Source organism: Thunnus thynnus, chromosome 12, assembly GCF_963924715.1.
Source record: "Thunnus thynnus chromosome 12, fThuThy2.1, whole genome shotgun sequence".
Taxonomy (NCBI): Eukaryota; Metazoa; Chordata; class Actinopteri; order Scombriformes; family Scombridae; genus Thunnus; species Thunnus thynnus.
Window position 1 is genome coordinate 19,493,409 of NC_089528.1, and position 16,395 is coordinate 19,509,803.

A 16,395-nucleotide genomic window follows, 5' to 3' on the forward strand; every position below is an offset into this window, starting at 1 on the left:
CTGTTTGTCTCTGTGGGACAGCTTTGAGCGGTCACTTCTGCACAAAGCTAGTTTCAAGCCTGGATTACATTAATAATGTCTGGGAGGTTTTTAGCTTATTACAAAGAGCCGGATTTCACTGCTACTGTAAACATTCACAGTGTGTTACAGGGATTAATAACAGATCTACTAGTTGCATGTAGTCTGCAAAGGTCTATGTAAAAATCATTGTTGTAAGTCCAGTTTAATGCTAGAAGACGATATTTAAAATGCATGCCGACTAAGTATATATGAGGGATTGGAAAATCTGCTTTCGTTTGGGTTTAGTTAATACAATAACAAGCATATTACAGAACGAGGTAACCGAACAGGTCTGGTTTTAATGTTGTCAGTTACATGATGGATGGCCATGCAGCTGAAATGACGTGAAATAAGCCTGCTGCGAAAAGGTTATGACGTCCAGACGCTAGAGTCAGCTGCTGGACAGAATTGGATTCATGAGTTATATTACTGGAAAATCTATTCTGGAGCCAATAATGCAGACACAGACATTATGAAAATTATTTCAATTTGCATAAAAAAAAAAAAAAAAAAAATGGTGGATGGAAAAAGCGAACGCCTGGTACATTTCAAAAACCCAACTGTCATTCTGGCTGGATGACCCAAAAGCCATATTTCCCACCCTGGTTACAAAGTTTCTAATAAAAGCAACTGAAGGAACTAAGTACCTTTTGATGACTGAGGCAACAGGGTGGTGCCTAACAATAACCATACAGTGAGGTCAACTGTGTGACTTAACAATACAAGGCTGCAACACCCATTGAAAATACAGAAGCTACTCCTTCTTCACCGGTTCCTGACCCTCATTAGGAAGCGCTTTCATAATAACTTGAGTAGCATCATTCCTGTGAGGTGTGAAGACGGGGCTGAGTATGATGGTGTCGATATAATTGAAGAGATAATATATCCTTCTTGGAAATCTACGATATTGGAATTCTGCGATTTGTAAACAAACAGTACAGGCTATCTTGCCTCGAGCTAGGTAGGAGCATAAGTGCTACTGGCGGGATTTAATCTAATCTTCCATAATCCAGAATGGCTGCAACAAGACAGGCACACAAACACTTGAACACCACATACTGTTATGCATTCCTTCCAGCAAGTGTGAGCCAGATGTTGAAACTGAGTATCTTTTGCCACTTTGTTACAGGTCAACTAGCCTACGTTTGCTTTCTTCAAAAAGTCAGAGAAAAAAAATACTACAACTAAATTGCTTATAATAAAAATAAACCCACTTCATTTCACTTGTAGATGCAAGATACATCATCCCTGAACTCACTATCAGACCAGGAATCTTGTCATTCCTGTACTGTGAATGATCTTCTGTTAACTAGTGACACATTTCTTTTTTGCACCTCTGAGCAAAACAATGATGACACATGGTGAATCAGCAGCTCAGACAAGGAGAGGAATCCTCTTAAGTAACTCTGCTGCTTGTGCTCAGCAGTGGCGGTCAGGGCCGTACCCCCCTCTATGAGACATAAAACAAGCAAACGCCCTCTGGGATGGGTGGAAGCAGGGGAGAAGGCAGGTGGGAGGGGAAAAAAAAAAAAGGGAAAATGGGAGGTGAAGAATGGCTGGTGGGAAGGATAAAAGCGACGGAGACATTCACTGGGACAGAATGAGGGAAATTAATGAGAGAGGAGGTTGTAATCGACACACATGGCGACGCTGAGAGCCATCATCTGCTGAGCTTTTTAAAAAAAAGCTTTAAGCCAACTTTCAGAAGGGAGAATTCACACATAGATAGACCACTGGCTGGGAGAAAAAGGGGGCCTTGTTGGCCATTGAGTATCCAGCCAGCCTGCACTGGAAAAAAAAAAAAACCTGAAGAACTGAGTCCTTCAGGACCCTAATCACAAGGCTCTGTGCTCAGCAATGCACGTTTGCATAACTTCCTGCCGCAGAGAACTCTGGACAGCCACAGTAACATTCCTTAACAGGACTGTACACGTCAGAGAGCTATTTTAGGTATGTGGCCAAACAAGTTCTCAACAAAAAGTGAAGGAAGGGAGGGAGAAAAAAAAAAAAAAAAAAATCCATCCCAAGTACAGAGTCACATAGTGAGCCTTATTTTCAATCAGTACTAGTGCTTAACACTATGACGGAAAGGAGGAGGGAGTGGAGGGCTGTGCATGTGGGGCCGGCTACTCCAATGGGAGAACAAATGAAGGAAAAAACAAAGAAAAAAATCAGAAGACAGCCAAGGCTAAGAATCTCCAGTGACAAAAGAACTCAGGTATAGTGAGTGGGAAAGCACACTGTAGCACAAACTACAGACTTTAATTGTTACATGTAGCTGATTTTACGGAACAAACTGCGCTATATTAAATCTGCAATTTAAAGCAGTAAGCGTGAATAACAATGGCTGTGTGAGAAGCAACTGTTCCGAGTTTGAATCTCAGCATTTGCATCTGCGCTGTGGTTTCTACTGGTGATCCTAGTGGAAAGAGGGACTGTGTCAAGGTATTTGTGGGGGATTGTATTTAGAGATACGGAGGTGTTAAGAGTGGGTGATATAGATAAAATCCTCTATCACCATAATATATGATGACATGGTAAATTTTCTAGATGCTAATCCAGCATATCTAATAAGTGACACTGAAAAAAAAAAAAAAAAAATCAGAGGCTTTCAAAGACCAAACTTCAATTCCTCACATCAATGTATCAACATCAGTTTGTCTGCAATATTAAACAGACACTGTGTTTGTTTATTAACACATCACACACACAGAAGTAAGGTCACCAGGTTTAATATATAAATATTAAATATACTGTAGTCTGGTGGCTAATTTGTGATCATCAAGGTTGTAGTTCAATGACCAAACATCATCTGTGTTGTCTGGCTTTGACTCTCAGACCACTCTGCCAACGGACCAGATGGAGCAGCCAATAGCCCCAACATGGCTCAGCCAAAAATCATCCCCGGGCTATGCTAACAAATATAAGTGTGATGGTCCAGAATCACTGACGACACTCTTTCTTGGCTAGTAATTCACATTAATTTCACAGAGGTGAAACTGTTGAGCACATGTACTGAATTTGAGGCTGTGAAAATTTCAGGAACTGAAGGTTTCTGTTTACAGGCAAACAGAAGGAAACAAAGCATCAACAATAAATATGTGTAAGTATGAAATGGGGGGAAAAAATGATACAGTGCTGCAAATGAATAGTAATAATACAACAAGGGCCTAAATTCTAAGTCCATATGGATGTAGCCAATGGCCACCAAGATATCATAATACTTTGTAGAGACAGCAAGAATCAACCAGGCAAGAGTATATTAATCAACAATATTAATCAAGCGCAAAACCTTAGAGACACTATGGCTGGTAGAAAGCTAGAAAATAATATTTTGGTCCTTATTTTTAAAAATGTAAACATCCAACAATGACTCATCAGTTTAAAACAAAAGTTTTACTGCAGAGGAAAAACAAACAAACTTTCTGAGTCAGCACACCTGCTGACAGCTGTTTTATATGATAATTTATGGTCTAACTGTATATAAAGTAGTTGAAACTAGCTCCACCTCCAGCAGCTGCAACAGTAACATGCTGCTCTAACACTGATGCTTCAGTATTAATAATATAATGATGTCAAATATAATAATACATCAGCCAGAAGGACCAAACAACTATTTTAACTATACTTCACTTTTACTTTTTAACTACATTTTTTCTCCCTCAGTACGGGTTCTTATGACGTGCTGTGTGAACACGTCAGAAATCAAATGTGTTTATTGTTGAATGAATGGCTTCATTCAAAAGGCGGAGTGAAAAGCCGACCGTCAGAGAGAGAGGGGAGGGGGACGGGGAGATACGGTATCGTTTTACTAAGGAGATAACAGAGCCTATTTTAATAATAGTGTTGCACTTGGTCAGTGTTATGGGTCTCTCGTTTGTCATTCTGATGTAGTGACACCACAGGGTAACCAGGCTACCTGGGCTAAGCCGGCTAGCATACATACTATACATGAGCATGCTACAGTCGTAAGTGGTGCGCTGCCAAAACTTGCCGGGTGGAACTTGTGCTCTAGAATCATTTTTCTGCACGTCGGAGTAAGTGGATTATTAAACTATTTTGACAGTAATCGTTTGGGTCAGAGATCATATTCTTCGTTAGACTGCATGCACCGAACTGTAACGTCCGGACCTTGATGGGTCGGGACAAATTCACGTACCGTTACACCCCTGATAACTATATATTTAAAGCTTACCATAAGCAATATTCCAACAATCTACCCTAATAGAAGCAGAGCAAAACCGTGCATGAAATTCACTCAGTGCAATAAGCACTGGGCGGTAGCAGGCCACAGGCTATGTTTCATTATGTGGCAGTCTTGGGAAAAAAAAAAAAAAAAAAAATCACTGGGAAAAACTAGAGCTTGCAGGGCTCCATGTTATCCTATTTCTGCTGATGCTGCTTCAGGCAGAGGGCGACACATCTCTGGGATTACTAAATAATAATAATAATAACATGAAAAACCATCTCGTCGCACTATTAATGGAATGTGGTAATTATGCAAGTTTTAAAAAATGTGTATAGCAATACCAGTGGTTGACATTACATATGGCAATTATTTCTTTAAGCTTTAGGGGAGAGAAATCCACACACACACACACACACATACACACACAACACACAAGCTCTTTTCCAGACATTTAAGTCTGAGTTAAAATTTCCATGGGAGATTCATCCACATCATCCCTTTCTGCATGCCAGAACAAGGCATGTGGACTGGCCTGAGTCGAGCCCTACTTCTCACTTCCTTTTCTGCCACCTCCTTCAAGACAATATGCTTTCCACATGTGAGCAATTGTGCAGACAGCCATTCGGTTTGCAATGCAAATAAAGGCAGTTTCATTGCAGGCTGGGCCCCGTGTAAACACGAATGGGATCACACAAGCCAATGAAGCCATTCAAAGCATTAAAATACCACATTACTTCCTTGCTGAAAGCTTTCAGGTACAAATAGAAATGTAAGGGGATACAAATCATCTGTTCTGGGATATATCAATTTGGAAAACTTAGGAACTCATCAGTCAGTTTCACTCAAGTTTTTTTTTTTCATACTATGCACTTGGTCCGAACTCCTTTTGCGTAGTCCTGCTGTATATAATATCTACTGACAGGAAATCCCACTTACCTAGAAAGCCTGCATATCTAACAACTCTACTGGATAAATGGCAGTGACAGTGAACCCAGGGGTGGCAAAACAGGGGCATTCCATTTCCTTATGAGGTCCCAGTGAGCGAGAATCACTGTCACAAATGCTTTCATGTCAAAATATAATTGAGTTATTTCAACAGTGAAGAGCGCTCACGTGTTTCCACTGACTGAGCTCTGGATTCTCAAGCAAAACTCAAGTCTCCTTTCCTGCATTGCCCAGGATTTCTGACCTTACCCGAACAAATAACTATCTTATTAAACATTCACTCAGTTCACTTAGACCATCTTGACTGGATAGGGGTCGCAGAGTCCTTTGTAAGTGGGACAAAGTAACTGGATTTTAGCCCTTAATAACTAAGATAAAAAAAAAGCAGGAGGCTGTAAAGTTCAATGGGTAAATCAAAGGAAAAAGCGTTCCATTATTAAAAGAGTGGATCATTTTAGTATGCATTCCTGCACATAATCAGTCAGTTGAGGGAATGCAGAGCTACAAATAGCTCAGCCAATTGTTTTTCCCATAGCCGAATAGCTGAGGAGAGCAGTTTACAACCGACAGCCCTGAACCTTTCTGACAATAGGGATGGATCAAATGCTGACAATAACCATTACTACAAATATGTGTTTTTCAACTTGAGATGGAATTCATCATTATAGACCAGGCCAGTGGTTTTCCCGGTGTTTTAACCAATAACTAACGTAGACGCTGTTTACAAAAATTTCTGTCTATTTTCCAAAGCCTACCAAACTTTATTCGACTGATTTTCCTGCTTCCAGACAGCAAGCTGTGAAAATTAACTTGCAGAGACTTGAAGTAATCCACCACCATGAAAATTTAGTCACTTATTTTTTTTTTTTATCAAAGTTATATTAGCCTTGCAATATATAATGTAGCTGTGAGCGGAGACAATTTGCAAATAAAGTGGTGGTGCATTCAACGATGCTCTGGCATCCAAGATTCCAGTAGTTGTTTCCAAATCTGTCATTCCTGGCAGCCGCATTACCGTGTGACAACAACAAGGCTGGGCAACGTGACAAAGAAAAAAAAAAATCATCAAAATATTATTTCACATTTGCCTCAGTCATCAGTGTTATACTTGCTAAATCTTAATTATGCATCAAAAGGTTGTGATGCTTGGTTAAACAGTCACAACTAACATAGAGTAAAAGCAAATTTTAAGCAACTTCAACAGGCTTAAACATAAAAACCACCAGTATAGTCATTTACAGAATGATAATGAGTCATCTCGTGCTTTCTAAATGAATAGGTACAGAAAATGACGTTGAATAATTTAATTTTACTACATCCTCAGGTTTTAGGTTAAGGAAATGGTAGAGCTCTCACTGTAAAAAAGCATTAATTATCTTGCCTTGATATTCAGCAAACATATAGCAATAATCCTGGTCTATTGACACATAGGCCCACATGCTAAGAAGAAAGTAGACATCATTTTCCTCTCAACTGTGCAGATCTGTCACTAAGTCTTGAATCAATACCAACTATAGTTGCATTATCAGTGCAGACAACACCTTGCAGGTAAGAATCGCCCATTAAAGACAAAGGTCACTTAAACAAGGGCAAGAATTGACTGTACTCTGGCTGTTACTTAAGCTGGGCCTCAGCAGATTTACTATGCGAGACGACTAAAAGCACACCAGTAAAATGATCCATCTAATGATTCTGAAGGCTCGATTTTAGACAGTCGTGACTGGGGACTGTCCCTTTGCCTGTACAAAAGCTCATGGACACCATCTGTAGACCCTGGTTTTGCTATATGACGGTTTACTTTGAATGCCAAAGCATGGGCGTAGGTGTCTGGGACTCGAATACACTTGGAGATGGAAACCATGCGGCATGCCAACAGTGGCAATGTGACCGTCATTGAGCAAATAAGTTAAAATAAGCATATAATGTTCACATTAGCCATTCTTATTCCATAGATTCATTGCCACACAGCACCACTGATTAGTTATAATGGCTTAAGCAGTAATAAGCACCTCTTTCAATCAGTTAACACTGACATTGTTGTGGGAAGACAAATACTAGCAGGTATTAATCTGCAAATATCATTTTAATACACTAATTATTCCACTCATTTAATAGAGTGTTTCTGCATTGTAAATTAGCTCATAACTATTGTATTTTATCATTTTACATTTCAGAAGTGTATATGAATTAAAGCCTTTTTGTATCTACCACATTAACTACTATTAACACTGTTTATGATTTAAAAATTTCAGCTTAACTCATATTCTAAATCACTTTAATAAAACAGCATCCATCTGAACATGTTCATGTAGCAGTCACACAATCACTGTCTACAAATCTGGTTTACTGGCCTTGTCGCTTCCTGTAATTACTCTTATTACAGATTTAGAGTCCAAATAACAGATGAAAGACAGATCAAAACACAGAGTAGCTAATGCACCTCAAGTGTCAAAGTAAGAACAAAGACTATGCCAGGAAGCCTTTATATATCGTTCAAATAGAGGCAAAGCCCATGCAAAACAAGTTCCAACATATCAACCCAACCATTCTAATTTACCAAATGATAAACATACTCTACCACTGAAGGCGTATTCAGTATTTTCACAAATGTACTAACATCCTATTTCCTGTATGCTAACGTTCAGAGACACAAACTAATGTGAGGATGTTCAATCCAGGCATATACTATGAAAGAAGGATCTAATGGAAGCTATTGGTCGTTGTCAACAGAAAAACATATCAATTCTGGGACCCTTAATGTCAGCGAGCTTTCCCATCACAATGTCAGGAATTCTGTCTGTACAGATTGGCTCTTTAGAAGCCTGCCTTGAGCACAATGATTGGGGAGGGGGCAGCCCATCCAGATAAGGCACTCTTCTTTCCAAGCAGGATTTATTTAGGGGGGTAAAGATAAGGGGCGACAGGGTTGGAATACAGGGCTTGATAGGCCGGCCCAGAGCTGAGTGGTAAGGTGCAGGCCAAACGTCACCATCACGCAACACAGGCCAGGCTTCTCTGGGAAGAAAAGTGGAATCACAACAGTGCTATACTTGAGACAGAAAGCAGTGCCAGCTCAAGACTCAGGTACAGAAACACAGCCAGTAAGAGGCTTGCATTGTGCGTTCTGATGGAACCTATTACTCATAGCCAAGCATGTTGGCTGCTTTATGAGTTAAATGTCCTGATTCACGGCCTTCAGAAACATGAGTCTTCAGTCCACATAATTTTGGTTTATGGGTAGAGAGCAGAGCCCACACCCAGCTACCTCAGAGCAGCCTGCCTGGTCTCAACTCTCTCCAGACGTGCAGAATGGCTTTGGGACACACAGGGAACTCCAGGCCAGTCAAAGACAAGAGGTTATTTGATTAGCATGGAATTTTATTAAGCTGTGGGTGGAGTTGCATGGTGGCAGAGAGAGCCTCGGCAAAAGGCCTCCATTCATTGATCAAGGGAGATTGCAGAGAGGGGAAAAAAGAGGAACAACACCCTTGTGTGTGTGGCTGCCAGCAGGAACAGTCCCCACAGCTTTTTGCCATTAAAAATGCAGAGCATGTGCACTTTTAGGTGAGTTTAATTGGCTCTTTCTGCAACAGGATGGGAGGTCACAGAGACTAAGCAAGTTTTCTTTTCAAAAGAAAGCTATCCACAGAAGCCTATACACAAATACTCCAAGTTAGGTGTGTAGGTGGGATTTAAGGACAAGCCCCCTTCCCAAAAACAGTTTCCATGATGTCCCTAAGACAATCTACCTGCTAAAACACTTATGTCACACATTCAAGATACAGGGGTCATTAATTAAAGAGTATGACCTTATGCGCACAACACCTGAATGAGTTACAATGAAACTACTGTATACAGAGATCCGTAACTACCAGTCATCCCTTGCTACTTCAAACAGTGAACCCTAAGTGAAAACTCAGGCGGGTATGTCTGAGTTTTCAAAACATAGGCACCAAAACAGAGGTACCAAGGTCAATCCCTGAAAATTCAGGCCAGAACTTTCCATCCAATTACCCACATGAATATCTGGCTTCATCACACTATATATCTGAGTGCAACTGCTCTTGTGAGTCACCAAGGGCCAAATCCTTGTGAAAACATTCAGTGCCACTGTCACCCAGGCCAAAACGCTCCCGATATCAACAAACACTTGACACAACAACATCCCCTTAGCTTCCACTCCATGGTGAGTCAGTTCCTGGGATTGCCACATGTAATAAAAAAAAAATCTATGAAGGTGTTGCTTTAGGGTTTAGCACGTGGCAGCAGCCGCCTTCTTTCTCCTAGACTGGAGAGTCACTTCATGAGTTGTCACCCATAGACAGGAAGCAGTCAGGGTGAACTCAAGCCAACAGGTGTAATGATGCAGTTGGAGGCCTGCAGGTTAGAACAAGCTTGCAGGCAGCCTATCACTTCAAATGAAACTTTGATAAGTAAATTTAGACAAAACAGCACAGAGCACACCTAACCAACCTCTTGCAATTGATCTGAAGGTCACACTGGTGACATCACATACCATTATCAGACTGAAGAAGATGTCAAGGAAACCACTTCACTTGATCACATTTAATAACATGATATATTACTACTGACGTAAATTAGACCGAGAATAATCTGAGAAAATAATCATAAAGCGTGTCTGTTGTCATCTGTCAGACAAATTTAGACACCACTGCTTTTTAATTAGTTAGTCTCCTTTAAGGAAACCAAATTATTGAGTACTGAGAGTCCATCGCTGTGGAAATTAAACACAAACCCTGCTGTTAGCAATTACAGATTCATTGTTTTTGGCTGGGAGTTCATATTATATTTGAGTACAGAATAACAGAGTTCAACCCGCTGATTGTTTTGTTTTCGTTAATACTTAAGGACATATACGCCCACATGCAGATATTTGAACTTGGCTTAGTGTGTGAGCCAAACTGGCCAGTCAGCGTCAATATCAACACATTTCTTCTGCGACAATTGAGACGACTTGTTGGTCTCGGAAAGAATTTCTGCTCCAAGGAGTAGACTGACCCCGAATGGCTGACTCGTTAGCTACCTAGCCAGCTAGCAAGCTACAAACTTACCAGAAGACAATCCGTATTTATTTCTGACTTTGGGTCCTTCAACATGGCATCGATTTTTTCAAATCGAGCCCCCAGACTTTCTCCAGCAGACATTTTTGCTGTTGAACTCAGTCCCGGTGTTGAGTTATGAACAAAAAAAGCTCACTGGCGAGGCAGAAGGCTGGCTAGCTAGCCTTAGCAGCCAGCGGTAGCTAGCTAGCCAAATGTTCCTTTCTTCGTGTGAACTTTCCGCCGCACTTCAAAGAAAACACATCGTTCTCCTCGAGTTTTCACAGACGATAAAACGTTTCTGGTTGCGTTGAATATACAAAAGCCACATTTCCAGTGTCGAAAGATGTTTCCCAGTATGAGTGGCAAATAACTTCAGTGGTAGAAGATAAATGCGGCGACAGATTAGTCAGCCTCCGCAGGATGCCGCAGAGGATAAGGGCTTAAAAATGTTGGTGCATCCAAACAAAAGGCAACTTAAACTTGAATGTAACGTCTATTTGGAAAGCACAGTTTGTGGGAGGGTTAGTCCGGGCCCGTTCCCATATCTGTGCCAGGCCCTTGCAGAAAACGACAAACGAATCTGACAGCTCAAAAGTAGAAGTGGTGGGAAAAAAAACTTCTGCTTCTTCCAAATTTCGATCAGTTGAAACACGGAGTCGTTACAGCGTTTAACGGCAGTCCTTCCGCCGCAGCCCCGTGCACTGTCACTGACTGTCGACTGCTCGTCGTCCAGACGGCTTTATCTCTCAGATCGAAGGCAAACAGATTGGATTTTGATGTATGTTAGGTTTTGGGGGGGAAAAAAACAGCAGACGATGCCCGATTTTCTCCCACAGCCTGGCCAACATGTCCGCCTTCCTGTTCAAACACCCCGGAGAAGCAACTTCAAAATGTCAATGCACTGCGCATGCGTGCCGCATTCAAAGAGTTCAGATTGATGGTGGCAACATGTTGCTGGTCTACTTGCAAAGTTTACATTTTTAGCTCATAGAAAAGCTCCTCTGGGTGAGCAAAAATAAAACAAATCATAATTACTCGTCTTGTCATTTCCAAAACTTCAAATGTTCTACCTACTACATGTATATAAAATAACGTCTTTTTCTCTCTCTCTTTTTTTTTTTTTTACCATTTAATATTTATTTCAGCACTCTTTGCACTTTTCACTTCTTTGCACTATTTGTATTCTGTTTACAATCCACAGAAACGGTTTCACCTTTATATAGTCATTACTCGTATGCGCTAACATACTTGGGCAATTAAAGATTATTCTATTCTATTCTATTCTATTCTATTCTAGTATAATATAATCAAATAGAATATATTTTTATACAATAGAATATTGTGTAATTATCATTACTCAATAGATTATTCTTTTGAGTAAATGCTTTTAGTTCTGAACCATAATTAAATAGCTTATTTGATTCTATCCCATTCTATATAGAGTAGTGTATTCTATTTATTCTATTCTATTATATCCAGTAATTAAAATGATCTAGGGCTGGATTTAAGTGCCAGGAGACCATGGGGCAAAAATGAGCTGTGGGTCTTAAATGCAACAACACAATTAGTGGAGATCGCCTGACATGCATATGCATTTTCATGAATATCAGCTGTTGCACACAGGAGTTAAATATCACTTTCTGTGTCCACCATGTGGTAGCAGGGAACACCCACTAATTATGCATCATGTTGCTGTATATCATGTGTAGACAAAACCATGTAAATTTCATGTAAATCGGATGATGTCACATAAGGCTGACTTCCTGTTGTCAGTAGGTGGCACTATGACTATGACTTAAAATAGGCATGTAGATGTCTTCAAGCTTGGACTCTTATCCAGCATGTGAAATTTGGGGCAGATTGGACAATGTAAAGTCAAGTTATAACAGCTTCATCTTTCACTGCGAAACATGCATATTTTCCACATCAGCGACAGCGCTCCTGCAAAAACTCAAAAGCTTGGCAATTTGGTATCGTGAAGTCCTTGAGATTTCACTTTGAGGTGGACCTGTTGATTCTTCTAGGAGGAGTTTCAAAAAGTTCCATACCTGCAAATTGCCTAAAATGGCCTGTTGTCACATGACCTATGACATCATTGTTCGAAGTATCGACTGTTCCTTTACAATTTAGTGTCACAGTACTCTGAGGGTTATACCAATCAAATTACAAACGAATCCAATAAACCTTCTAGGAGGGGTTTGAAAAAGTTCACGTAAAATACAGAAATATCGGGGCAACTTTATCCCAACTACAGCCCTCCACACATTAGAGGACGCTATGGAGCCCACTAAACATGCATGAACTCAATCGCTGTATATTCTTGCAATGTTCATGGGTTCTGATGTGTGCTCCAAGTTTTAAGAGTTTTCGAGCACATCTTGCACATCGAAAACAGCTTCCTGTTTCATGGTGAATAAAGCATCACTATGGCAACAGCGTTTGATGAAAACTCAAAAGCTTCACTACTTTGCATCATCAAGATCTTACAACTTTGCTCACCAAATTTCAGGTGGATCTGGTTAACCTGGTAGGAGTAGTTTGTTAAAGTATAGGGCCTATAACTTCCTGTTGCCAGTAGGTGGATACATACATAGATACCTGGGGCCTGTGGGGCCCCTGATGGAGCCCCGGGGTAGTGGCAGCCTTGCTATTTGGTAATGGAAATTACTCAGCTACTCCATTAATCTATAGGTTACCATAGTCAATAAGATCAGGTTCTGGGCCTTAATCAAATATCTTAATCTATTCTGTCCTATGTTATACAGAATCATCTTTTCTATATATGATTAACTTTCTATATACAATTAACTTTTCTATTCTATTCTGATTTTCTTTAAAGATTAAGTAAAGAATGTTTTATATCTATCTATCTATCTATCTATCTATCTATCTATCTATCTATCTATCTATCTAATGTCTGTCTACATGTCTGTCTGTTTGTCTGAGACTAATAAAAGAAAGGGGAAAAGGGAAGACAAAAAATTAATTACTAATAAACGGTGTGTATTCATGTAAGAGTCATGTTAGTCAAACTTTAAATAATCACTTTTGTTCCTTTTTTCCCTTTGAAAGCAAGGATCCTGCTCTGTTCTGCTGTTTATTCAGCATGTCCCCCAACAGAGGGCGATGTTCTACAATTCATGTTGAAAAGTCACTCGTGTCCTGAAACTTGAATAAGACCCATGATCTTGACTTTTACAGGGTTTACTGAACCTGCTGTCACAACATGCTCCCCGGACAACGGCTGTCAATTAATTTGTAGTATATCAGTTTATATGGGCGGATGATGTAGCCTATTTTACTTTTTGTAAAGACTGCAATGATCATGGGTTTGTGCGACCTGCTCAACCTATATGAAGCCTCTTGAATTCAATGCATTTCCGCCAACAGAGGGAGATATTTGAACCTGAAACCCATAGTTGGGGAAACAGGATACTTTACATAGGCCTGTATCTAAAATGAAAATAATAGTAATTTTTTTATAGCTATACAGTATACATGTATGTATCTTTGTATCCAATTTACAGTCCACATAAACGATTTCACCTGTATATAGTCATTCCTTGTGTATATTTCTGAAGATTGTTGTGTTGTTATTTTGTGTAAGTCACTAAACTGGAGTCAAATTCCTTGTATGTATAAACATAGCCTACTTGGCCCATAAAGATGATTCTGATCTATGTATGTATGAATGCATGCATGAAGGCTATGTATTTATGAATGTATGTATGAATGTATAACGTATCAACAGTGGAATTATTCATTTTGCAATTGTTTGCATGTTTGCAGGTTGTTTATTTACTATTAGTTACTGCGATACTGCTAGTTACTGTGCAGCTGAACTTAATTTTGGTTCATCTAAACTGTGAATTAGTTCGTCACCTGGTTACGTTTCTGACGGATTACTTTCTTGTGTCTTCCTTTGTGTTTTCAGCCTCCCCGCTAGAGCAACAAGCTGAACTGAACTTCTTCCGTTCAAGTGAACCAAACGGTACGTACAGTAATTTCCTGACGTCACTTGGCGGCTCCGTCACTGTGCGCAGAGCGGCTGTGGCAGAGCAGAGCGGAGCAGAGCGGCGGCGTCGGTGTTGCTGCAGCCGGGGACGCGAATTTAACCCACAGACCCGATTCTGCATGGACATGACCCTGTAACACACATCTCCGTGTGGAAAAAAAGGTAGGCACGCATTGGGACTTTGTGTTTCTGTATCTTCACGTCCACACACCTGTTAAATATCACATGCTTATACGAAGGCACGGTAGTGATCATGAACGGGATTAGTTCGGTTAGGTTAACGCTCCCCGGGTCACTTCACTGCTGCCTGGTGACGCTCCGTCAACAACGCTTAAAACAGATGATTAAAGTTTGGTTCATCACTACATTTGCTCGGAAATTTAAACCGCTGGTGGAAAAAGTGTACCCGTTTTTATAAGAAGGGGTCATTAAAGTTGGCAATGACGTGAGGCGATAATCAATTAATTAATAGCCATGCAAACTCAGTCGGTAAGCCCGTGTGAATGCTCGGATATAATGAATGCATCTTTCGGAGTTAACGCTGATTTTAATGTACAGGCTGCATTACATTAGCGCAGATAATAACGCTTTACCTAATGTCGTGGCTGTCAGTGATGCTCTGTCGCAAATGCGTGCGTAAACGTCCTACATCTAATAGCCAATTAGTCTTTTAATAAATCTATTTTGCAGTGTCATATGAGTGTCAGTGTGGAACTTTGCCTTTTTAAAACCTGGAGCAGAAAAGCAAGTCAAAGAAACTTGATTTATTATTGATATATATCACTGGTCAATTAATTTATCTCATGAGTAATGAAAGAATCATAGATGAGTCTGTCCTGCTTCAATAAGTGCAGTTAACACAAGGTTAATCTCGACTGTGGAGTTTTATTTCACCCTCCTGCTGATTAATCATTGTTAACAAAGTCATGTCAAGTATATCTGGAACCAGGGCTACAAATTTACATGTTTGTCTGTTGAATACTGTTACAGTTGCCTAAGGCTCAGGGTTGAAAACAGGTATCAGCAGCTTAGATAAACTCACATCAGATAAGAGTGACCTGGGAGATGTAGTCGGTGGTTTGTCATTGTAATTACAGGCAAACCAGTCTGTCTTGACTACATCTAATCTGCCATTCCTCATGTTTCGAGTCCTAAAGGTTGCATTCCTCATGTCTCTCCAACCCCCGTTTTGTACTTTCAGAATGTCAGTAGAGCTAATGACAATTACATGCACATTACAAGATCCCACAAACTACAGCAGAGAATGTTCATTTTAGCAGATACAGAGAGGCCTTGTTTACTGCTGTGCTGCATCATTCTCTCAAACAGTCACTTTTAATGAAAGCAGCATTTATGGAGCAATTTCTAATCCAGGCACCTAACAAATTCACTTCTCTCGCTTCAAAATCTTAGATCTCAGAATATCTGCATAATTAAAAATATTGCCTAAAAGCCTGATTCATGATTTCTGATCATCATGGTAGTCTTCTGCAACTGTGTATCCTATAAAAAAATAAATATCTACCACAGAGAAACATCCTTTGAAGTCAGACAGGTAGACTACAAGTATGTGTACAGTATCATGTGAGTACACGCTCTGTACGAGCCGTGCGGGTTGTGAATTTGTTGGGTGGCCTCTCTCGCCTAGAGCACGCGCAGCCCTGTCAAGAGAGGGCAAGGGCTGGAGGGGTCAGGAGGCTCTGAACGCTGACCATCTGGCCCTTGGGGGGCTGGTTTCCTCACTGGTTGCCTTTGTTCCCTGCGAACAATTGGGACTTAATCTGGGAGGAGATAAGTAAGACCCCCGTGACACCACTCCTGCACCCGGACAGGTTTCTCTCTTTAGCCTTGAAGGAGACATCTTCTTTCCTGTGCCGCTTTGTAAAGCTCTTGAGCCGGTCACGTTTGGCGTCGGGCATTGTCCTCGTGTGATTGTGGCATCTTAACTTTTTATTTTTCTAATTGGCCCTGGAAATAGAGTAAGTGAGTTCCATATAGTGGTGAAAAAAGAAAACCTGATCATTAATATGTAGCCAAAACCTAAAAACCATATGTCACTGTAGCTCCTTGATGAGCAATAAACACAAGCAGGTTTTCTCCTTTTAAATTACAGATTTAGCAAC

At 40.4% G+C, this 16,395-nt stretch overlaps 2 protein-coding genes across 7 annotated transcripts in view; one reads left to right on the forward strand and one right to left on the reverse strand.

Moving 5' to 3' along the window:
• Positions 1–11,145, reverse strand: part of rock1 (Rho-associated, coiled-coil containing protein kinase 1) — a 31,003-nt gene extending 19,858 nt beyond the window's left edge. For 2 of the 3 annotated variants that reach the window (XR_010930956.1, XM_067606171.1), the window contains exon 1: positions 10,267–11,145. Coding sequence is in view for 2 of the 3 variants with exons in the window: in XM_067606171.1 (XP_067462272.1) it covers positions 10,267–10,359 (93 nt within the window). In the remaining variant the exon portion in view is untranslated. The remainder of the gene's footprint in view (positions 1–10,266) is intronic. The other variant, XM_067606172.1, reaches the window with a different exon arrangement.
• Positions 11,146–14,286: 3,141 nt separating this feature from the next.
• greb1l (GREB1 like retinoic acid receptor coactivator) overlaps positions 14,287–16,395 on the forward strand; it is a 42,211-nt gene continuing 40,102 nt past the window's right edge. For all 4 annotated transcript variants that reach the window (XM_067606173.1, XM_067606176.1, XM_067606175.1 and 1 more), the window contains exon 1: positions 14,287–14,434. The gene's annotated coding sequence lies outside the window, so the exon portion shown is untranslated. The remainder of the gene's footprint in view (positions 14,435–16,395) is intronic.